The 23,095-nt window shown below is 41.2% G+C and overlaps 1 protein-coding gene across 1 annotated transcript in view; it reads left to right on the top strand.

Annotated features, from left to right (window-relative positions):
• The first annotated feature begins 903 nt into the window (after positions 1-903).
• Positions 904-23,095, top strand: part of TARBP1 (tRNA guanosine 2 -O-methyltransferase TARBP1) — a 37,662-nt gene continuing 15,470 nt past the window's right edge. Inside the window, exons 1-17 of the mRNA XM_075412269.1 lie at positions 904-1,753; positions 1,833-1,930; positions 2,827-2,896; positions 3,728-3,876; positions 4,728-4,780; positions 6,564-6,661; positions 7,518-7,653; positions 8,684-8,780; positions 9,610-9,699; positions 11,420-11,558; positions 13,566-13,662; positions 13,956-14,131; positions 17,335-17,432; positions 18,880-19,041; positions 20,626-20,819; positions 21,502-21,757; positions 21,846-22,034. Of these exons, the coding sequence (XP_075268384.1) occupies positions 904-1,753; positions 1,833-1,930; positions 2,827-2,896; positions 3,728-3,876; positions 4,728-4,780; positions 6,564-6,661; positions 7,518-7,653; positions 8,684-8,780; positions 9,610-9,699; positions 11,420-11,558; positions 13,566-13,662; positions 13,956-14,131; positions 17,335-17,432; positions 18,880-19,041; positions 20,626-20,819; positions 21,502-21,757; positions 21,846-22,034 (2,952 nt within the window). The remainder of the gene's footprint in view (positions 1,754-1,832; positions 1,931-2,826; positions 2,897-3,727; positions 3,877-4,727; positions 4,781-6,563; positions 6,662-7,517; positions 7,654-8,683; positions 8,781-9,609; positions 9,700-11,419; positions 11,559-13,565; positions 13,663-13,955; positions 14,132-17,334; positions 17,433-18,879; positions 19,042-20,625; positions 20,820-21,501; positions 21,758-21,845; positions 22,035-23,095) is intronic.

Below are 23,095 nucleotides of genomic sequence, written 5' to 3'. Positions count from 1 at the left end.
AGACTGTGCTCATGTGATTTGGAGATGATGACCAAGTGGGAGCTCACACTGAAAGATTTCAGCAAGTCTTTCGTCTTCTTCAGACGCCTAAGCAACCACGGCCTAGCGCAGGCAACTCCCACACCCATCCGAAACCGCGCTGCACCCGTGCTGCTGTGCAGGGAACGTGCTGCCCATTGCTTTCGCAGGAACAGACGGTTCCAGCTCTGCCTTTTCCTAGGGCCTCATCTTCCAGGAGAAGCCGCTTGCAAAGTTTTTTGATGTGTCGATCTCTATTTTTTTTTTTTTACATGGGAATTGTCATCTTGTATAGGGAAATTACACTTACTGGAAACCAGCTTGCTTTTCTTTTAGTTACACTGCGGCTGCACTGGGGCGTTGCACTGCTCAGGGGGTGTTCTCCAGCCCCGGTGCCAGCTGGCTGGACCCTCATAGCAAGCCAACAGCACGGAGCCAGCGCCCGGGAACACTTCCAGTCCCTTTCTGAGGCAGATGCAGGGCATTTGCCCCTGCTTCGGCAGGGGGTTGGACTAGATGACCCACAGAGGTCCCTTCTGACCCCGAACATTCTGTGAGGGTTCCCACTCCTCCGGGCTGCAGGGAACCTTCACAGAATCACAGAGTGGTCAGGGTCGGAAGGGACCTCTGTGGGTCACCCAGTCCAACCCCCCTGCCGAAGCAGGGTCACCCAGAGCAGGTTGCACAGGACCGCGTCCAGGTGGGTCTGAATATCTCCAGAGAAGGAGACTCCACAACCTCCCTGGGCAGCCTGTGCCAGGGCTCTGTCACCCTCAGAGGAAAGAAGTTCTTCCTCGTGTTCAGCTGGAACTTCCCGCCTCGCCCGCCGCCTCCCCTCAGCGGCGGCCCCGCCCGCGCATGCGCGGCGCCGCGGGCCCCGGCGGGATGGAGGTGGTGCTGGCCGACGCGCTGCTGTCCGCCGGCGGCGACCCCTGCGCGCTGCTGCGGGGCTTTTGCGCGCCGCTCTCCGCCGAGCGCGCCGAGGCGCTGCGCCTGCTGCTCCAGCGCCTGGCCGCGGGCGGGCCGCCGCCGCCGGGAGGGGCCGAGGCGCTGCGGAGGGCGGCCTGGGAGGTGGCGCTGGAGCGGTGCCGGCCGCTGCTGCGCGGCGGGGAGGAGGAGGAGGAGGCGGCGGGGGGGTGCGGAGAGCGGCTGCGGGTGGCGCGGGCGGCGCGGGGCGCGCTGCGGCACTGCGTGGAGCTGTGCGGGGCGCCGCTGGCGGCGCGGCTGGCGTCCGACGCGCTGGAGGAGCTGGCGGCGGGCGGCGGGGCGGGCGCGGAGGGGGCGGTGGAGGCGCTGGCGGCGGCGGCGCCGCGGCTGGAGGAGCCGGAGCTGGCGGCGCGGTGCGCGGCGGCGGCGCTGGCGCTGGTGCGGGAGGAGGGCGAGGGGGAGGCGGCGGCGGCGCTGGCGGCCGGGAGGCTGCTGCCGGCGCTGGGCGGCAACGGGGAGGCCCTGGGGCGCGTCTGGGAGGGGCTGCTGGGCGCCGGCGGGCCGCCGCGGGCCGGGCGGGCGCTGCTGGCGCTGAGCGGGCTGGCGGACGCGGTGCTGCCGCGGGGCGCGGCTGGGGACCGGGCGCTGGACGCGCGGCTGTGCCCGCGGTTCTGGCGGGTGGTGCAGGAGGGGCTGACGGAGCGGGACGCGCTGTGCCGCAAGCGGGGCCGCTACCTGCTGAAGCGGGCGCTGGACCTGAGCGGCGGGCAGGCCGCCGAGCTGCGCTGCCCCGCGGACGGCGGAGACGGTACGGCGAGGTGCGGGGTGGGGGGGTGTGTGTGGGGGGGGGGGTGAGCGGGGAGAAACGCGTACTCTGCGTCCCGCAGGCTGCAGCCTGTTCTGGTGGTCCGCGGAGAGCAACGAGGAGCTGCTGCGGTTCTGGGAAACTTACCTTCTGGTCATGGAGACGCTGGAGGGGAACCAGGTGAGGAGCGGCGGGGTCTGAGGCCGCTTGAGGGGAGCGGCGGGGGAGGCCCGAGGCCGCCTGAGGCGTTGGTGCTGGTGCGCCCGCCGCGGGGCTTCTCACCGGGTAAAGCCCTCAGTCGGGGGTGGGGGGGTCCCAGGTAAGTATTAACAGGGATGTTTTTACCTGGAGTTTTAAATATTCGAAGCGCAGCGCGTGTGATTCGTTTAGGATAAGCTGGGAGCTCGCTGTCCTTGAAGTCATTCCGCTTGAAGCAGGGGACCGGGCTGAGGGAGAAGAACCGGGGTGGCAGCTGATTGCGAGCCTGCGGGTCGCCCGTTCCTTAGCTGCCGCAGCCCCGTTTTGGCGAATGAACCTCTGAGCGGACTGTGTGGTCTGTGTGGGAAGGTGCTTGTGGCCTTGGGTGGAAATGCCTGGGTTTGACTTGGCGCCTGCTGTACTCGGCAGAGAGATTCCCTCAGTGACCCCCAGGGTTGGCCTGAGACTTCCATACCTCTGTGGTATTGTGGTGGCAGCTATTAGTTGTGACCACCTCTTTATAGCTTATTTGTATGTAATGGTCCCATAACTGAGAGAAATAGTGTTTACCATAAACGTTTAATTGTAGGGATTTGTGCTGTTCTGTTCTAATTTTGGTGGATAGAATGGTTGGTTATTAGCAAGTACCGTCCTTAAAATACGGTAATATGGAACTATCAGTTTTTCTTCAGCGCTAAGCTGTGATTGAATGTTCCATACCAAGTGCTGGGATCAGCTGCACAGGCCTTGCAGGTTTCTTCAAGTACAGTTATATTGTCAATTTTTATATGAATGCTGTTGATAGTAAATTCTAAGTGCCAGTTCCTAGGTTTGAGGTGCAGACTGACTACTTACATCACATCTGATTTGCATTTCAGATCCATGTCATAAAGCCAGTATTACCAAAACTGAACAGTTTATACGAGCATGGTATATCGGGGGACAAAGGTAAGAGATGACTTTTTCTGAAACATCTCCTAAATATTAGGCAGTTAAGTCACACTTTTTTTTTTCTGCTGCTGTTTTAGAAGTGGCTTTTTGTTACGTTTCATTTCTCCAATTAGCTGTTTTCTGGGTGGCTATTCCAGTTTTGGTGGCCCTGCTACACGCGTAGGTTGCCTGGCAAATGCGCACAGGCAGTGCTGCTTTGCTCAGAGAAGAACAAACCCTAGCATATGCTTATTGCTTACTGTGTTATCTTGAAATACTTTGTCAGCAAACCCGACTAAATGGTCCTTTCCCACTATGTTTTGCTTTACTTCAGCTAACATGAAAGTAAAACAAAGCCATAGATTCTTGGGGTGGCTCACATGACCCAAGTCACCTGCACAACTTTGTAAAAGGGGGGGGGAAACTCCAGCTCGTTGGAAGCGGGAGAGAGGAAATAAAATGCTGAGACAGCATGTTGAAGGGTGTAATGTCATCTTCTGTAGGGCAAAACGGAGCACATCTAATTAAGTAAGGCAAGATGTTAGAGATTTGTAAAGTGGGAAGACTATTAATGTGACAGTGTTGCAGGTGAATACAATGTTGGTATGAGGAGAGTTGCAGGGAAATGGACGTGGGTTTCACATTCTGGAATTTAGAGGGTAAGTTTTGAAAGTCATGTTAGTAATTTCTTGTATTGGAGATTGAACAGGGTATTTTTACAAATCTGATAGCTATAATCATGTTTTTGAAATGTCCTGTGAATTGACTACAATGTTGTCTAGAATGTCAGTGTGTTAATGTGTCACTGTCATTTCTGTGTCAGTTTAGAAGAATTTGCTTTTGTAACAGGTTGTTGGTTGTTTCACCCATCATGGCACATGTGCATTTATAAACGGATGTTTGAGAGTGAGAATAAAACATTGACGAAGGAAGGCATTCTTCATTTTCTGGAGCTTTATGAAACAAGGCATCTTCCAAATCCACTTGGTTTTGCGGAGGTAAGGCTGTTACTGTTACTTGCCAGAAAAGACAGATGCTCTAATTTGTAATACGTCTTAACACTAATTGCCTCAGTAGTGTTGGAATTAGACATGTTCTGTAAAAATACCCTCTTATTTAGCTGTGCAAGTGATAGCAGTATTTATAAGTGGCATCAAATACATAATTACTTGAAAAATGGCCATGCTAGAGGGAATGTGGTTTTGAGTGCAGTCATTCGTTCCTGTATTTCAAACTAATGTTCCGTAATTAAAGTCGGCTCCCAATTTATTGAGATTTGTTATCAGAAGAGAAATACTCAGAGGGGTGACGGATGCTTCAGATTTTCAGAGCCCCCTGAACCTCTCCAAATTACTGATTAATATTAATTGATTGAACAGAGTCTTGGATAAACCTGGTCAACAGACTTCCAAGTCTGTGCATGTTGTCCCCTACTCAAGGACAGATTTTGAAGATCCATTGCTACATAACCCTGAGAGGAGATGAATGTCTCTCTAGTATAACCAGCATATTACTGTATCCCGTTAAAAACCACATTTGAAAATACTCTGTGTGTGGGAGGAAATATTGTGAGTGTAAAGTTCTGATTTTTTTTCTGATTAGTATTGTACGTAGGTTGACTCTCTAACCAGCCTACACTTTAGTAAGGAATGCAACACAGGGATGCCTCAATGTCCTAATTTATACCTGGTGTTGAAATATTAATTTGGAAATGAAGTGAGATATGAGAAATTAATGACTTAGTATTTTTTTATCTTCTCATTTTCTGGAGAAAAATGTCTAGTTAGCCTCTATGTAACAGTGCCTTGCAAGTGTACATTTAGCCATTGTTCTTGTTTCCTTTTATCAGTTTATTATTGGACCGTTAATGGATGCCCTCTCAGAAAGTTCCCTCTATAGCAGGTAAACCACTGATTTTTTTTTTTTTTTAAATGTTTCAATTATGGGGAAAGTATTCTAATAATACTGGTTAGAGTATGTGGGTAAAGTCGCGGATAAAGGAAGACACATTAATAAACAAATGGTGTTGCTGAACTCCTGACAGGTAAAGAGTTTTTTGGGAAAGGTGGGTGGCTGTGAGTAAGATGAAGTGGTTTCAATTTTACTCTAATAATAGGAACACAGGGATGCCTCAAGGTCCTGTTTTATACCTGGTGTTGAAATATAAATTTGGAAATGAAGTGAGAAATGATAAATGAATAACTTGGTGAAGTATTTTTTTATCTTCTCATTTTCTTGCCACGCGGAAAGAAGGGGCTGCTCTAATTGTTGCCAATTCATAACTGACAAGTGTTTTTTTGACAGTGCCAGATTATCTTTTGGGAAAATAATACTTTTTCAGAGGAGACTATTTGAGGTTGACAGATTACAGTGGCCTCCCTTGGTGCAAATACATAAAGAACAGATAAAAGTTTGAGGAGTTGCAAGTTGCTGTGTGTTCAGTGTACTGATGGCGTTGAGTCCTTTGTGTTAGTTGCCTGGAGAGTATGAATGCACTTTATGCACTCAGCATTGTGCCAGATGAAATGGCTTGGATGCTTCAGCCAGCAATGTGGAACTCCATTCAGAACGATGCTGGCGTAGCCTTGATGGGCTGACCTTCTTGGGCAGCTGGAAAAGTTGACGCTGTCTCTTTATGTGCTTTTGGGTAGGAGAGGGGAATGCAACTGTCATCAAACTGGTGAGAAGTTTGGACTCGGTGGTTCTGGGTATCTGGATAAAGCATGGTCAAAATAGGTTGTTTCGTCGAAACGTGACAGGACCAACGTGACCTCTTTGGGCTCTCACAGCAGTTACCTGTGTCTCATCTCCGTCAGCTGGCTGCAGTATGATTTGTGTGGGGATGCACCGATGCAAAGTCAGAAGCTGAAGCAGGGGTGGAGTGTTTTGGCGTGTATGTTAGAGCTGCGGTGGACTGATGTGTCGTAATCTTCTCTCTTAACTGTTGTATTTCTGGTGAAACGTGGTGGCATATGTGCAGGAAGGTGCATGTTGGAGTACATCCAGAATGTACCAAGTTGTTGTGGTTAATGTCAAGCTGTACAAGAGAAAACTGTAAAATCTCATGTCTGTCTGATGCTAATCCTTGAGAGCCAGGGTTCTGAGACTTCTCATGGGACACAGGTTGGCCCTGTTGGTCTCATGGAGTGTTTGTTCCGTCTTTACTTATAACCTCCTGTGCTGGTCAGTAGTTTTATTTATACTGACTTTATAATCTTGCTCCCTAGCATGCTTGGTGTAGGTAATTTGTCTTTGCTATTTGCCAAGTCAGACTGGTCACATCCCCATTGTGTGGCCCTGATGTTGTCCCATGGGCCATGATGTTCTGTGGGTGCGGGCATGGGCATCAACTGGCGGTGCTGTTTCTTACTGTGAGCCCCACTTAAAGATGCTTTCGGTCCTGAGTAACTTGACTTGAGGCTGCGCTCGAATGCCAGTGTGTGCCGCCTGCATGTCCTTGTAGGTGGCCAGGGGGAGTCATGCTGTTGTGACTGTCCCCATCTTCTGTGCGTTTGCTGGGCACTGCTGGAATACTGGGCTATGCGGGGGACGCGAGCTGATGCCCTCCCGTCTCTGTCTCTGCAGCATATTAACCGCTGAACTGCACTTTGGTTTTGTTTAAGGGCAATCCTACTTGCAGCTATTAACGTGCCAGTTGTGTATTTGATGTTTTAACACCCAACAGGACACCAGGTCAGTTAATGGGAGCCTGTCCTCCTTTAGGAATGAGGCTACAGAAGTTCTTGGCTACTTATGTCATGCTTCTTCCAGAGGAAGAAAAAGGTATGTTTTAATCTCACCTTTATCTTTTTAAATAAGGAAACCAAATAAAAACTATGGACCCATTTTCTGTATCTCATGTAAACATTTACCACAGTCTTTCTACATTACTTGAGAGAGACAAAACAAGTAGTTCTCCTTGTGGCAATGAAGTTTCTGCAGAAGAAGGAGGTCTTCAGAGGCGTTGAGGGATGCTGCAGTATTAAGCTACAAAATTGGTTTAGGGGCAAACTGAAGCAGACTTACTTTTTTATTAAAAAGCCAAACAAACTCTGAAGTTCTGAAGGTGAACAGTATTTACAGATTCTTTTTTCTGTATTTGTCAGTGCAGACAGTACTGTGCTGAGCAAAATCTTTAGAATTACGCTTTCTTTTTGTTTTGTTTTTGGTTTTGTTTTCTGTGATTAACAACCCTGAGACTGGGTGACCTGCTGCTACGAATTGTAGCTGTGGTGTCGTCTTGGGGCTTGCTCTGGCCATGCCAGCATTCATTAGACTGGTGGAATTGCCGTGTGCTTTGGTCTGCCATCACACAGGCTGAGTAGCAGCTTAAAAAAGGCATAGTCTAATACTCTAAAAAATCAGAGTTAAAATTCCATTACTGAATATGGTGATATGGTGATTAGTGCAGATCCCCAAAGCCAGAATCAGGTTTATTTCTGGTTATCTCCTTATCCTATTTGCCTTACAGACTTACTAGGAATGTACTCTTTTCATTGTAATAATTAGGAAATTATTCTTTTTTTTTTCCTTTAATTTTCAGAAATGATCATAACACTTTCCTGCTAGGGTCTGTTTAAATGCATTGGAGGAAAAGAAATCCCTCTGTATTTGTTGTTTTGTTTACTTTTATTTTAAGGTAGTTTCCTGTTAAAATTTATTCAGAAGATGACAAGTAGACATTGGTGCGCTGTTCCCATTTTGTTTCTTTCTATGGCTCTGGCATATATTCCTGCATGTAAAGTACTGGGCACCGAAGGACTTCGTGCTTTAAGGTAAAATGTACGCTGCATTTTGCTCTTACAGACTTCTTGTAAAGAAATGTGCTGAACATCTGGGGAGCCAGGGTTTAGTTCATGTTTGTTACCTCTCAGAGGATGTGATGGTTTTGCGTGGGAACGGAATGCTCTCCCTCCTTTATGTCTGATTCCCTGAGGAAAGCAATTTAAGAACCAATGTGTTTATATCTCTGTGTGACTTATAAAAATGAGTGTTTTGCATTTCAGTCCTTTGTCATCACTGCTTTTTTGGCATCATGTTTCCCTAGTCTTCCATACTTCCTAACTGATATATATCAGACTTCTTCCTTTCCTTCTAGTGACATTAAAACCTTATTTAATGGCAGTTGAGGCTATATCAGGGGACAGCCCACAAAACTGAAAACTGAAAGACTTGTAATAAAAGGCGAGGTAAAAGTTCTTGGCATGTGTATTGTGCTTAATCACACTGATGTTTCCTAAGTGTCTGCTTTCACTTCCTAGAGCCACTGAAAATCGGTAATTATTCCAGTTTAATCAAATTTGACCTTTGAAATAAAATCGTAATGGGGGTTGAAGGAACACTGGATAAAAGTAATTTACAAGAAAAAAAAAGACACACCTCTGCTGGTAAAAGAGCATTGAAGGTTTCTTGCAGTTATGTGCTAGAGTGAGAATTTGATGGCAAACATTTTATTTTTAAATTTGTTACAGATAGAAATGCAATTATTAAATTACCAGTTTGAGCTGGTGTAATCATGGGGATTGTTCCTTTAGTTTTGGTTTTGTTCGGCTTTCCCCCCTTCCATGCTTTATATCTTGTCAGGTATATGCTTATCCAAGTGTAAATACCAGTTTTTTGGAAGTACATATAGCAGTAGTCTTGATTCCAGATTGTATGCTGTCTGATCAGGCAGTGACTGTGTTATACTTAGTAGAATTATGCTTGTTAAATACAACCTAATACACTGAAAATTGCTAATAATTAGCAAATGTTTAAAATTCCTAAGTGCATGTTTTCTACAGTGCATATTTTTCTTCTTTGCAGAGATGTCCTCCAGTGTACTATGATTACACACCAGATTTTGTTGCGTGGAGCTGCTCAGTGCTATCTTCTTCAAACAGCCATGCATTTGACAGATGTGGTGAGTTTCGTTTTAGTTTTTTGTTCTTACTGGCGTAATAGAAATACACTAACACTTGTACAGCATAAACACTTCAAAAAATTGCTAAATACAACATAGGACAACTGATTTTACTGGATTTGCAGGTTTTTTAGTGACCATTTAAAAAATTGTGCTATGTAAGTATGGGTATGCTTCTGTTGAACTTCTGGTTTTCATAAGATTTATTTTTTCCGTTGCCTTTTATTAGTTGGTGTTTTCTTGTAGGGTTTTCATGCAGCGGTTAAGGAATAGTATCCTATTACGATATCCACTGTCTAAACTTGGCTTTTAACAGATGGAAACTAAATTGGCTTTTCTGAAGTACCTACGAGCATAAAGGTATTTGTAATACCTGAATGCTGAAACTACCATTAATGTTGAAATAGCAACACCTTAATTATTCGGTAGTCAAAGCATTCATGTTTGCTTGCTAGATGAGCAGACTGTCTTCCATGTTGTGCGTTACAGCTATAAACTTGTCTGAGCAGAATTTCCTTTTAGAAATGCAGAAACAGTACTTACCGGTGACTCTTACTCATTTATGTGCATTCATTTAAAAGGGGTCATCAGCAAATGACATTATTCTTCTAGTCATTCATTAACTTTCAGATAGATTTTAATACTTGGGAAAATTAAGTTGCGTTCCTTGGTAAAGATAAGTTGGTCCAAAAGATGCAAAAATGAGTCTGTCACAGAAAGGAAAAAGTCAGTTTCTTTTTCTGAGGTTTTTGCCAGATGACTCTTGAGTCGTTACATAGATGTTATCTGTTGTATATTATGTTGGCAACTATTATATTAATTTCTTCAGGAGAAAGTGTCCCTTGCGGAAGTTTCAAGCTTTCTTCTGTCCCTTAGACCAGAGGAGTCCCTAAGGAGAGATACTATGTTATGGATGGAGGTGAGAACTGAAGCTGGTTTTATGTTCATCAAACATGTTTTAATACCTGTACAAACCCATGACTTATTATTGCTAATTTAATATTTAAATAGCTAGCTCCTTCTGCGTTGCTGCATTCTGGATGTGGACTCCTCACGGATTTATGTTTCCCTTGAAAGCTGTGATTTTTTTTTTTTTTTTTTTTTTCCACTTCTATAGAGGGGTTAATGTTGGCCCCAACCAAATTACTCAGCAGATTGAAAGTGAAAGAATTCTGAGTGGTTGAAGGTAAGATAAGGTGGACAGGGAGAAAAATAGGACTTCTTTCTTCATGCAGAAATTAGCAGTTCTGCTGAAGAAAAAGTTCTCTTGAGGCAGAGGCTTTTTTGAACTCCTTCAGAGCTTGTATGCTCCAGTTCATTGTGTTTCCTGGAGTTCATCTCCGTACTGCAGCTGTTGGGTGTAGCTGTGTTGAAATGCAAATCAGAGTCAGGTCTTACTTTCACCCCTGAGTACTGGTTCTTTAAGAGACTTCTGTGTGTTCGTCACAGTCCTAGTCTTCTGCATCCTTTGCCAAGATTATAGGAACTAAAATCACTATTGGTAAGCCTGTGCTAGTATCTGTAATCTCTCCCATCAGGGAGCTGTGCTCACTCCTCCAGGTGGTTGGTAACTTCGTGGAGAGAGCGCGAAGCAGGGCAGCTTATGGGATCCACACAGCCACGGCGTGGGCTCCTCCCTCTGCTTTTGTTGAGAATACCAGGTGGATGTAACATCCTCAGCTGAAGCTGCTCTTGCTCGTCGAATTCTGTGGGCAGTTATTTCTGTACATTACATATGTTCTCTTTGTGGCTACTTCCTTCTCGTTTCCCCTCAACAATCTGTTGTAAAATTTCATTTAATGGAAAAGAACAGTATTTTGTAAGTGGGCTCTATCTTTAGAGGGATAGTCTGCTAGTATGGCGCATGTTTCCCCTTCTTTTAGTTCTGAAATTACAAAGTCCAAGATCATGTGGATCCTGAGACTCTATGAAAGGGCCAAAAAATTTGTCCAAGAGCTGCCTCTGATTTGCATGTTGTTTGGATGAACCCAGCACTGGTAGGAGTAACAGGGTAGTATCAGAGGGAAAAGTGTACCTACCATGTACAGTGAGATTGTAAATTCTAAATTCCCAGAGGATGTATGTTTTATGTCTTTGCAAGATGCAAAATGCTATCAAAAAGCCTCAAAGATGAAATAATTTTATATATAGGGTATACTGGAGCCAACTGAATACGTAGCCATAACTTTGGTTAGTTGTACAGCAATATTTGCGTCGTGTCCTCTTGTGATGTATTCTGCACTTTGCATCCTATTCTGTTGATTTTTGGCATAAAAGTTTCTTTTTAAAAAAAATGCAGCTCTCACTAGATAACACATGGCTGTGAGAGGCCCTTTTGAGATAAGAGAATTTTTACTAGTCTTGCTTGTTTTTAAGAGCTAAGTTTTTGCTTATATTGGTACCAGTAATAATTTTTTTTTTTTTTGATATTTTGAATTGCTTTCTGGAAAAACCTTTTTTGATGTTAGAGGGGAATAGTCCGTGACACCTCAAGGTAGACACAGTTGATACCTTTCATGGTGTGATTTTGCTGATGTTACAGCTTGTATTTAACAGTGCTGAAGCGTACTGTTATGTTGGCAATGTCAGTGTAGAGCTGGCAAGTACGGTTAAATAGTAACATACTGGTTTTAAATTAGCTTTGCAGTTGGTTGCAAGTGAATGACGGATGCTTCAGAAAGTCGATAACCTCTGATACTGAACGTCAAGAAACATCGTCATTATGTCAATACGTACGCAGTCTTGTGGGAGAATACCTTCAGACACCAGCATCTGAAAGTAAGTTAAATGTTTATTAACATAAGAAGATTTTGAATATAAACAAAATATTACAAAAATCCTGTGGATTTTAGAAGAGCTGTTGATTTATACTGTGTCTATTCGAGTTCTACCTAATTTGTAGTATTCATGATTCTTAAGTTTGGGCTTTATTTTCTAATTCTAGTTCTTCCTTCATGAAATACAGTCCTGCAATATTAATTGAAAGTTAAGCCTTAATTATCAATTTTAATGCTGTGGTGATGCCTGTCTATTAGATTTGTTTTGTTGCTTTTTTGGTGGTGTGTGAAAATGCTGGAGTATGGGGGAAGAGGAAGGCACGAGGGAAGGTGAATAGGTACAGGTTCTGTAGCCTTTGTCAGCAGAGCTTTGCGAAATGACCGAGTATATTTCTGGAGAGAGGTGCCGTAGAGTTGCGCAGCTTGGCAGCTCGTTACACGCCTTCCTGCGTAGTGATGTTCTTTTGATCTTGGACCACTTGCAGCAGATGAGCTGCCACACGTTATAACCAGGGAAGGCTCTCTGTATGCTGTATAAATATGCAGGTACATTTTGAAGGGACTTCTTTCTTCACTGCCACATTTTAAATTGTTATAACTTTGGTTTAGAATTTTCTTTCAGATATGTTGAAAGGAATGGCAAATTAACTTTTTGAATACTTCAGCTTTTGTGTGGTACTCACTTATTTGCTACTTCAGTACTGCAATCTTATAAAACTTTATATAGTTTTATAATGTCAAAAGTCAAAGCTGAACACATTTTTAATATTATACCTATAGGAGATATAAGAGTTAGGCCAGAATTTGCTAATGATAAATAGGTTCAGAAGCTTCCTGCAGCCTGGGAAATTTATAGAATCATAGAAAGTTTTGGGTTGGAAGGGACCCCTAGAGGTCATCTAGTCCAACCCCCCGCAGCGAGCAGGGACACCGCTAACTGGATCAGGTTGCTCAGAGCCCTGTCCAACCTGGTCTTGAATGTTTCCAGGGATGGGGCCTCCACTGCCTCTCTGGGCAACCCGTTCCAGTGTTTCACCACCCTCATTGTAAAGAATTTCTTCCTTATATCCAGCCTAAACCTACCCTGTTTTAGTTTAAAACCATTACCCCTCGTCCTGTCAAGTTCCTTGATTGTCTTATGGTTGGAACAGTGGCAAGCAAATTTTTTCTATTGATATTCCAAGGTAAATGCTTTGCTGAAAATTTTGCCAGATCTTCTGTCCTTTCTGAAATGCTTGTTTAATCCTTGGTCTATAGTGTCTGTGATTCCATGGCAAACATGAGTGTTTCACTTCTAAAAAGTGATGTTTGTAATTTCCTGGTTCAGTAAGAATCTTAGCTTGTAGGCAGCTCTGTGGAGGGAAAATAAAAACCAGCCATGTCCATCCTTGAAGTGGACCTCCAAAGTGTGTTTTGCTTTCTAAATTCCCAAAGCCAAAAACATACCAGTCAAAACCCCCTAAAACCAGCCTATGTGTCACTGTTTAAGAAACAATTTCATAAGTGTGATGATGTACCCGCACATAAAAGACTGATGAAAAGAACTTCTTTTTTTTTTTTTAATTTCTTGTTGACAAAACAGTTTTAGTTCTTCATATAACTTTTAGCTGGCGACAGTCACGGCTGATGTTTCTAACAAAGCATAGTGGAGTCATGTTCTTGGTTAACTTGAATATGCTAATATATTTTTAAAAGCAATAGAAAAGTCTGTTGAGAGCTACTGTGTAGTGTATGCTTTGACATAACATAACACATTGCCCGAAAACTATTTCAGCATGGAGGCCAATGAGATTAGCCTGTTTGAGGTGTAAAGGAAAAGCAGTTGTGTATGAGTTTAGTTTATATAGAGAGAAAAGAAAAAATTAATAGTAATAGTAATATTCTTGCTTGCATGAATTGTTGTTACACTACTAGTTTATTTTAATAAGTTATAAAATCAAAAGATTTTAAAAATTAATATGAAGATATTTTTAAAATACTGTGGAAACCTTAAAATATCTTTAATCAGGAGAGAATTGCTTTATGCCTGACTGGTTTGAAGCTAAGCTTGTCGCAACAATGATTCTGTTGGCTGCAGACGTGGAGCATATGAGGAATAAATACAGGTAAGTATGAAATACCTTATTTTACATTTCTCTCCTTTTCAACCTCCCACTCCAGAAAGATTTGGTAGAAGCCTGATGAAGTCAGGAAGTTGTCCGTTTTTCTCTGTAGACTTTTGGTCAGCCTGAGCATTCCTTAGACCTTGTCCCACTGCGGCTGCAAACATACCGGGTAACATTTCTAAAGATACTTAAGTGACTTGGAAAGATGGTCCTATTTATTTCCATAAATGACTTCAGCACGTAAGGCAGATACTGAGAAGAAGACTTTCTTTTTAATTTTTGTTTTTGTGTAGCGGAAAAAGCAACATAGAATGGATTGAACTAGAGGCTTTCTTGAACCCTCTTCTGGATGTCTTGATGAAACTTGGCAGTAATGCTTACATACCAACACTGAAAGCAGATAAAAGCCTACAGCTTCTCTTGAAGTTATTGCAGACCCGTTCGTTAAAATGTTCCAATACACAAGATGGTTAGTGATATCTTCAGTATACTGTATCTTATACTAATTATAGTCTGACTAAACCTAAGGTATTTAATGTTTCAAGGCTATATTGTCAAATGATTACAAGTCTGAAAGTGGTAAATGTGAAAGGTGGCAATCCGGCATATCTGTTATGAAATTGAGCTGTGGGTCCAATCCTACGGGGGCTCTTCTGGAGGTGTTCCCAAGGATTGGGGATTGAGAATGTGGAATCCCTCTGAGAAAGCACTTGTTACCCATGAGGATTAGGTTAGGAGTGAGTTAAAATTTGGAGAGTGTGACTATGTTACAAATATTCATAGGCCTATTCTTTGCCAACATGAATATTCCATAAATCATTTGGACACTTCAAAAAGAAGTTAGTGCAGATACCCAGCCTAACCTGCTTATTTGCCCCAGGTTCAGCCAGAGCCTTCCCTGAGCGCATAGAGTGATCCTGCTTGACGTACTGTTTTCTGAGCTGACTGGTAGGTACTTTTGTCCCACCTAACGCTATTTAAACTGCAAAAGACAAGGATGCCTCTGATTATTTCACAGCAGTAAGCATGATTTCAGTAGGCATGCTTAACTGACTTGCTTCAGTTTGCCCTCAGTGAAAAAGCAAGGCAGTGAAGAGGGGGTGCCCACTTAAGCACAAGCCTGATGAGCTGACTGTCTCAGAGTTCTGCACACCCTGCCCCCCCATTGAGTATTTTAACTTGCTGGCCTTTCAGGAGCCTCTGAACAAAAGCTATGCAGTCCTGACTGCTTTTGTTAGAACTTGGTCTATTTGTAACCGGAATAGATCTATATTTTTTTTTTTTCCTGAGACCAAGTGAAAAATTGCATTGTTTTCATGAATTAGGGTGCTGAACTGGAATAGGGGGATCTTCGCATTTGGTTTCTGCTTCCCCAGATTATTTTAGGATTTTTTTTCCAGTATTTTTATAATACGAAATACAAGAGCAGTTTTGGAGCAGGAGCCACAGATCCAGGCTCTTACATGGAAAAAAAAAAATGCAGGTTTTGTATCAAAGTTTCATAAAGATGTCTAAATGCAGCCCTGAAGTAAACACTTAACCTAATTGTAAAAAGTGCTTTATACAGTCATCCCCCTCTTGAATTTTAGCTGTTTGGCTGAAATACTGAGCGCTAATTATGCAGACTGTTAAAGTTCGTATTGTGGCGTGGTCTCCGACTGCTGGAGTGGATTCCTGCTAATGAAACTAAACTGGAAGATGCGCCCCGACTGCCAGTGTGCATTCAGTCCTCAGCACGAGGCTAGAGCAAGCCTGAAGCAGAACCCTCCAAAACACATGCGAGCGCATGTGAAGTTTGTAGTATCAAGTATTTCGACTCCCTTAGGTGCCTCTGTGCTTGCTAATGTAAAAGTGTAATCAAGTGCTCCTGCCTTGGCAATTCTGATACCTGACTTCGCGTGTTAAGCTCTGGTTCTTGAGGCGTGGCAAGGCCAAGCATCGCGGTGTCTCTGTCCTTTTCAACACCCACGTAGGTACTCCCATCCGGCTCATTGTCACCACAGTGTCAAGAGGCTTTCGGCACTGGGCTTGGAATAGTATGTCTTTTTCTCTTAAGTTAAACAAGGATGACTTTTCTTATTTCCCACAATGTTTTTGTGCTTCTTCCTTCTGCATAAGCGAGGCAAGTAATAAATCTTGTTTCGGCAGCTGTGAATTTACTGTGTTGGGGGATGGGAAGAGTAATGCTGTAAAATACAGAAGTTTTGTTTCTGTGTTGATTAAACAGGAGGTGAGAGGTCCTGTCTGTCAAATGGAAAATAATAAAATGGGAGGGAAGAAGAAAGGAATGTAAGCTTGTAAAATGAAAATAACAATGTTAGGAAGTGTTTTGTTTAAGAATAATGGGGATAGACATGTCTGCAGTACATGCTGAAAGCAGCAGCTTTTTTCTACAGATTTTGCTGTCTGTACTGTTGCTAGACTTCACTATTTTAAACTGTAGGTTTTTGCTAATTATGTTTTTGGTAGTGTTACAGAGCTGCTGGTAGTGAATTGGATTTTACTGTCTTACCTGTTTATCTGAAGAATTTCTGAATTTTAATTGCAGATGATGTTGTAGTAATTTGAGACTTATAATGAGATGTGATAATAATCTGACATAGCTAAACTATTTGTTCTAAACAAATTAACCATTAGAAATGCAGTCCAATGAGCCATTTTAATAGAGAACATTGAAAGTACATACAATACAGATTTGGAACTTCTGGAAATACGTCCCTTTATATTTCTACTTTTTGAAGGTCTTCCGTTTCATCATAATTTTGCTACATGAAATGTAACTTAGGGTCAACACCAGAAAAAAACCAGCAGATATAACCTGTGGGTAACTCTCCTAAATACCGAAGCTAATGACTGATAATTTTAGAACAGGATGGTCATGGAGAGTATTTTAACTCCATTTTCAGATTGAAAGCCAAAGAAATAACCTATCAGCTAGCCCTTTACCCCTGAAGCATAGGTTGAAGTGTGTTTGTGGTTAAGTATGTTTTACCAGAGTGACCTACTTCCCTTGTGTAATAAACTTCCGTCTTTTCATTTGTGAAGTGCTATGCACGTGGTATACTTTGTAGTCCAGCTTTTTCTTAGTATAGCATTTTGTGTTATAACCTTGTGGTTTTGTTTACAGTGTTAAGCCAGGAGGCTACTTGACTGAAATCTTGTAAGATTACTCTGTAGTCAAAGCTGATTTATTTCTAATCGGCAAAAAAAACCCCAAACCCAACCAAAACCCACTTTTATTTCTGTACAATACTAGAAATGGATAACTGCATTGTTCTCAGATACTACTAATTGCTCGATATGGTAACTGTGTTTTTTTAATAAAGAGTAAGTTAGTTAATAAGCTGTTTGTGCAGAGGATTAGGAAGAGGACAAAAGCATGCATTAAAAGCTGGAAAAGTATGCTTTGGTCTTCTGATTTTGTGTGTTTTTTGGTTCACTAATTCATGATAAATCTCGGGAAAGAATACCATCTGGTTTGATTCTTTCAGCCCTAAGGCTTACACTGCTAACGAGTGCACAGCTGTTTTAAGGTATTCTTAGGTATTTGAATACTTATTATAGTATAACGTTGACTCTGTAGTTTAATTAAATCTGAATGATACAATAAATTTCCTAAGGTGAGTGTATTTCTGAATGTTGGTACTTTTTTTTTCCCCTCTCTTCATACAGATGGGGTATTGGCTTTTATCTGCAAATCTCTAATGACACCTGTGGAGAGTATTCTTGAATTTGTTCTCCGACAGCTTACTACAAATGAGTTAAGCACTGTAAGTAATTATTACGAGACATACTTTGGTGTGGTTTTAGTTGTTAATTTGATTTACCGGTGTTCCTAGTTTTTATAGCAAATTTTTAAGCACCTAGAAAGTGAACTTGCATAGAAACACTTCTCTTAACTTTTTTTTGAATGGGCACAGTAAGAACACAGCAAAAGAAAGGTGTCTTGATAAGTAGTGTTTAGTGTCTGTAGTCCATATTCCTTGTTTCTTCTCAAATCTAAATAAATCATGTAGTAAGAAATGATATCATATTGTACTCTATCGTGTCTCCTAGTACAGTTGTGGACATAAGATGTTTGGAGATTTTTAGTACTCAGCCCGGTTAACATCTTTATTGACTCTCTTCTGCTGTTTGCTCTTTGCTGTGGCCAGTGTTGAAGTTCATAACCTAAAGAAGCCTGTGACTTCTGAGGCAAAACGACTTGATGGTAGAGGAGTTGGACTTCTTTAAAAATACCCTGTTGAATGTATCAAAGAACTGCACTGCTTTTCAGAGAGAGAGGAGGTACCCGTTTCCTTCTCTAAAGAGCTTCCAAGTCATACAAAAACAAAAAGACACAAGACATGTAGAGCAAAACATGTACAGACTTTTCCAGATGGAGAAAGAGGAATTAGAATGTAATGCTGATGAGGAGAATGATGTTACTTTTGGAAGAAAACAGATTAGAGAAAGAGGGCTTGGTGGAAGTTAAAAAGGAGGCTAATGCTCAAAACCGAAAAGCTCAACATGAAGTAAGGACTTGAAAAGCAAGGTAAAAATAGATTAGGTGTTTCAAGAGAAGGATGTGGAGTAAGAGAAAAGTTGTAAGATCTTCACAGTTCTCTTAATTGTGACCTTTAATTGTATCATCTATAATTTTATATCATAAGAGGCGGAAAACCAAAATAGAGAATTGAAGAGAAGACATCAGTTTAGAGATTGTTAACGTAGGAGACTGTGTTTGGATAGATTATTGGAAAGAAGGGAGACAACCAGAAGGACTGGAAAGGAAGAGGTGACTGTTAACGAGGAGGTAGACAGAATGTAAAGCGACATTTTTAGAATTACTTAGTGAAGAGCAAGTTTAGAAAAGAAAACCAGTTTAGGCTTCATGGTGAAAGTTACATGGACAAGTGTGGAGAAATGAAAACAAACAGAAGTCAAATTTGCTTCTTGTGCTTGGGAGAGTGGAAAAAGTCTGTAAGTTGGAGGAGAAAGGAAAGCATGTGTTTCTGCAAGGGTGGAAACGGAGAGGAGATGGGGCTCTGGGGTACTCTCTCAGAAATAGTATGGAAAGTAAAAAAAAAATTAAATTCCCAAAATTAAAGAAAAGGTTGTTCAACTGCAATGACTTGTTATTTTCCTTCTGCCATCGTTGTTGCTAGTAGTTTTCTTTCTTTTCAGTTTGTTTCCTCCTCTTACTGCTTCAGTTGACCTCTGTTTCCTCATTTTTAGGTTGGCGATCTGGATCGTTGTGATCTATACTTAGCTTTAATTCCAGAGATAGTGAATTTGTGCTTACAAGTCAGCTGGAAGAAAGTACCATCTATCAGGAATTTCATTTTGTCCCTTACAAATGCATCTATTCGTAATCTTCAGGAGAGAAATTATGAAGAGGTAATTTAACATTATTTACAACAGTAAATATGAATATAAAATAATCCAGTAAATATTAATTGAAATGTCTTTTATTTGTAATGCTTATATATTATTTAGATGATATAAAATAATTATATAAACATACTATAAATACAACTTAATGTACAAATATTTTATTTATGCTATATTATTAATATAAATATATACAATATAAAAGTTTATTAATGTATATTCCCTAACACTTATGTGTCTTTAGTTGGCAGTGTAATGTTAACATAAAGTATTTGTGTCTAAGACTTTTAGTACTTTTATCTTCTTATATTACCTTTTTGGAAGTCTGTATAGCTAAAGTAAAACTTTATTTGTGATAATGGACTATGTGTACTCAAAAGCATTTTCCTCAGATATGAACGAGTCTTACCAAGGAAGTTACTGTTAAATGGAGATGCCTTTTGTATTAATGATCTGCTGAATTTCCAATCTAAAACACACAGAGAAAAAGAAATTCCAGAACCCAGCATTGCTTTGGCTTTTTCACTTTGGCTTTTTCATTGTCCCACAGTTGTTTGTGTTAGGCTAGTATGTCTGAAGTAGATACATTTCCAAAAGGTAAAGAAACGCTAACAGCTTCTGTAAAAGCAGGAGATTTAAATTAAGATTTGTTGGGTAGTATAGTCTTTGGTATTTTCTGGTTTGTATTACTGATCATGAACAGTTAATAACACATTTAAAAGATAGTATTTGATTTGCTAGATCTACTTTTCTAAGGAAACAAAGAGCAAGACTTTTTTTTTTTCCTTTGGCTATGTGTATTACGTACTTTAGTAGCTTCAAAATAAACATTTTATGGTTCAAACTTAGCATTCACTGGGGGCCTCTACCAACTTCTTTTGCATTCAGTGGAATTACATTGTAATGATGATTTTTTCAGTGCGCATGTAGTACATCTTCAGTTTAAGAAGAGCAAAGAAAATGCTGAGTAATTACAGATGAGAAAAATCTTTTCTGTGCTCTAGACAGCTGACAGTAACTTGAAGATACTTAAATAACATTGAGCTGTTAATGCTACTAGGGAACCACATGCTTATTGACGTTTTTTACTGAGACTTTTTGTCATGCCTCTTTCAATATATGCTTTTGTCACACAAAATAATCATAGTAGGTGTTGTCACCTGTTAGCCTCTCAGAGCACTTAGCATGTGGTATTCTGAATTTCAGCTGTCTTGTTGCCTTGGGTCTCTGACTACATGGACTCGCGTCTTTTTCCTGATTGCTATCCAGGAATATGTATGAACTGCTACCTGGCACGATAGAAGTGTTCCATCATAGTCGAGCTAGGCACCCACACTTAATGAATAAGTGACTGTAACTTGCAAGATTGATACTTTTTTCAATGCTTGCAACTTGTGATTGATTGCACTGACCCACCCAAGCAACGCTGTGTTATGTGTGAGGTACGAAATTAAGGAAGTAGGAGGATGCTACCTTGTGATGTCTGAGGTGATACAAATAGAAGGATTATCACATGTATCAGTAGGTTATTTGTATCATAATAGAAGAAACGGGTGTATGTTTATTCATGTATGGTTTGGTTTTAATTAGGAGCCGAAGCTTAAAGAACAAATCAAAAAAGTAGCTAGCATGGCTTCACTTACAGCAGTTTGTGAGATAATGGATCGGAAGCCTGAAGCGCACCTTGAATCTCTGCCTTCTGTGGATGCTCTCAAGAGATTTATTTCCTTTTCTCAATGTAATGAAGTATTAAAGAAACCATCTTATATTGAAGAAAAAAGTAGGTATGTCTGTGCTATAACTTCAGTAATTCTCCAGAATAAATTTGATTAGAAATTGATCAAGATGGTTCCTTTTCCTGCTCTTTTCTTCAAAAACTTTTTGCCAAGATAAGAGTTGTGAACATGAACTGTTCACTCAGTTGCACTTTTGTCTTCAAGTTCAGGTTTTGGACCATAAAAGCAGGTGTAACTCATCAGACTAAAGGTTCTTTTGCTCAGTCCCCTAGTGCTATGAAGCCAGAGCTAGCTTTCAACATTGCTTAATCCTTATACCAGCTTAAACATATATACACTGCATAGAGCCATAGTGTGTACGCAAGTGAGTTTGAAAGGAAAGTACCTTACCGTTGGGGAAGGGAAGCCCAGAGCAAGCCTGAGGGCCAAAACCCAAATACTTGGGTAACAAAAAGTCAGCCAGCATATAGCGCACTTTCCACTGAATACTGTCCCAGATGTTTATGACTAATGAGACTGCCTGAGCCCAGAACTGATTTTTCTGTGTTTAAAAAACTTGATTTGTAGATTTCTCTTCTGTGAACTTGTCCAGTCGCCCCTTGAACCTGTGTAAATTTTAGCGTTTTGAAGAAGTATAATGAGTTTGTACAGTTAAGATGTTCCTAGTGGAGTAGGAATGTGCAGGATAAATGACTGCAGTATATATATAAGAAGATTATTACTCTTACAGCGTATGTGAAGAAACATCATCTCAAGGATGGGGGAAAATTGTTGCACGCTATGTTCGTGACCAGTGGATTTGCCTTCGTTTCATTTTACATTCATTTCCAACACTGGCTCAAGAGTATGAAGAAACTTCAGAAATTTCATTATCTACAGCTGAATGGTCAAGAAAAATTCTACAGTCTGCATTAGAAGCCCTGACTATTCTTCCTTCAGACCAAGTCTCACCTGTGTTTGACTGCATGAAAGTCCTTGTCCCCAAGGTAGAAGATAAAACAACTTCACAATATTAATAGTTTTGGGGGTGTTTTTTGTCAAATGTAACACTTCTTTCTTCTCTTTGTTTTTCAGCTTCTGGAGTCATTGGAGTCTCTCTGCATAGAAGCATTTGATTTGGCTTGGAAAATTATATCCTCTTTGAGCAACACACAGCTAATATTTTGGTCCAATCTAAAAGCTTTTGTTCAGTTCGTCTTTGATCCTGAGGTTCTGGCTGTTGCTGCAAGTGCAAAAGGTCAAGCTTATGCCAAAATAAAAGAGGTCAGTTTAAGAAATTTTTTTGGGGAAGTGAATGTGAATTTTATCTGGATCTAAAAATCTATTTTACTTCTTATTTTCCCTTCAGGTATTGTTGTTAATTTTCATTTCCAAAAGGTACTAATTTGAGAGTGTGAAGACAAAAGATCTGAGAATTAGATTGAGGATAAACAAATACATTGTTTGTTCTTACAACACAGAAAATGAAAAGTACTGTTTCTTTCAGACTATTCAGTATCTTCTGCATTCAGCCAGACAAGTTTTCCGGTCTTTGTTTTTATATTATGCATTTCCTCTTGAATATTTTGTTCAGGATTTGCCGCCTGAACTGTGACAAACTATTAATATTCTGGAAAAATTATGCCTTTTTGTCATAGCTTAGTCTTTGTGAGAATACTTTCTTAAATGACAAGTTAGAACCATTCAAGACTTTAATAGTTGCTATTGAATAAGCCAGCTTTAGTTGCTTCTTTAAAGGCTTTTTTTTTTTCTTGGGGATCCAGGTGTAGAAACCATAAAAATCATAGTTACCTTAGAGTTCAATTTAATACTGCACGGTAGAGCTGCCTCCATAGTTAGGAAGCGAAAAAAAAACTTTACTCTTTTTTTTGCAAGATGTGTGCAGCTTCCTGTACTTCAAAAGTTCTTGCATATGTCATGGTGTTCTTTTTTCATGTTGAGCCACTAAAACTGTATTCAGTACTGGGCTGTTGGCTCATTCTGCTTTGTACGCTGGAAAGCTGTTCACAATTTCTTCTCTAAATAATCTTTCTTGAGTTTTTTTTCTTTTTTCCCTTGTGAGCATCAATTAAATGTTTGCCCAGAACAGTCCACAATGACTGCAAGACTTTTACCAGAGCAGTGATACGTTATAAATTAGCTACCAGTATGTATGTATGCTTAGACTTAGTCTCGCGCACTGCTTTGCGCGTAGCACAGAAATCGCACTCGGAGGGGCTGTAGTTGTGCTTTCAAGTCACCATAAGTAGTAGCTCTGTCCTGGTGTCACACTCATAACTGTAAATAATAGCAAATGTCTCATCTTTGTTTTGAGCCCAGGCACT

The sequence above is a fragment of the Opisthocomus hoazin genome, chromosome 2, assembly GCF_030867145.1.
Source record: "Opisthocomus hoazin isolate bOpiHoa1 chromosome 2, bOpiHoa1.hap1, whole genome shotgun sequence".
NCBI lineage: Eukaryota > Metazoa > Chordata > Aves > Opisthocomiformes > Opisthocomidae > Opisthocomus > Opisthocomus hoazin.
The sequence above is the reverse complement of the archived record's forward strand: the minus strand, read 5'-3'. Positions and strand labels throughout refer to the sequence as shown.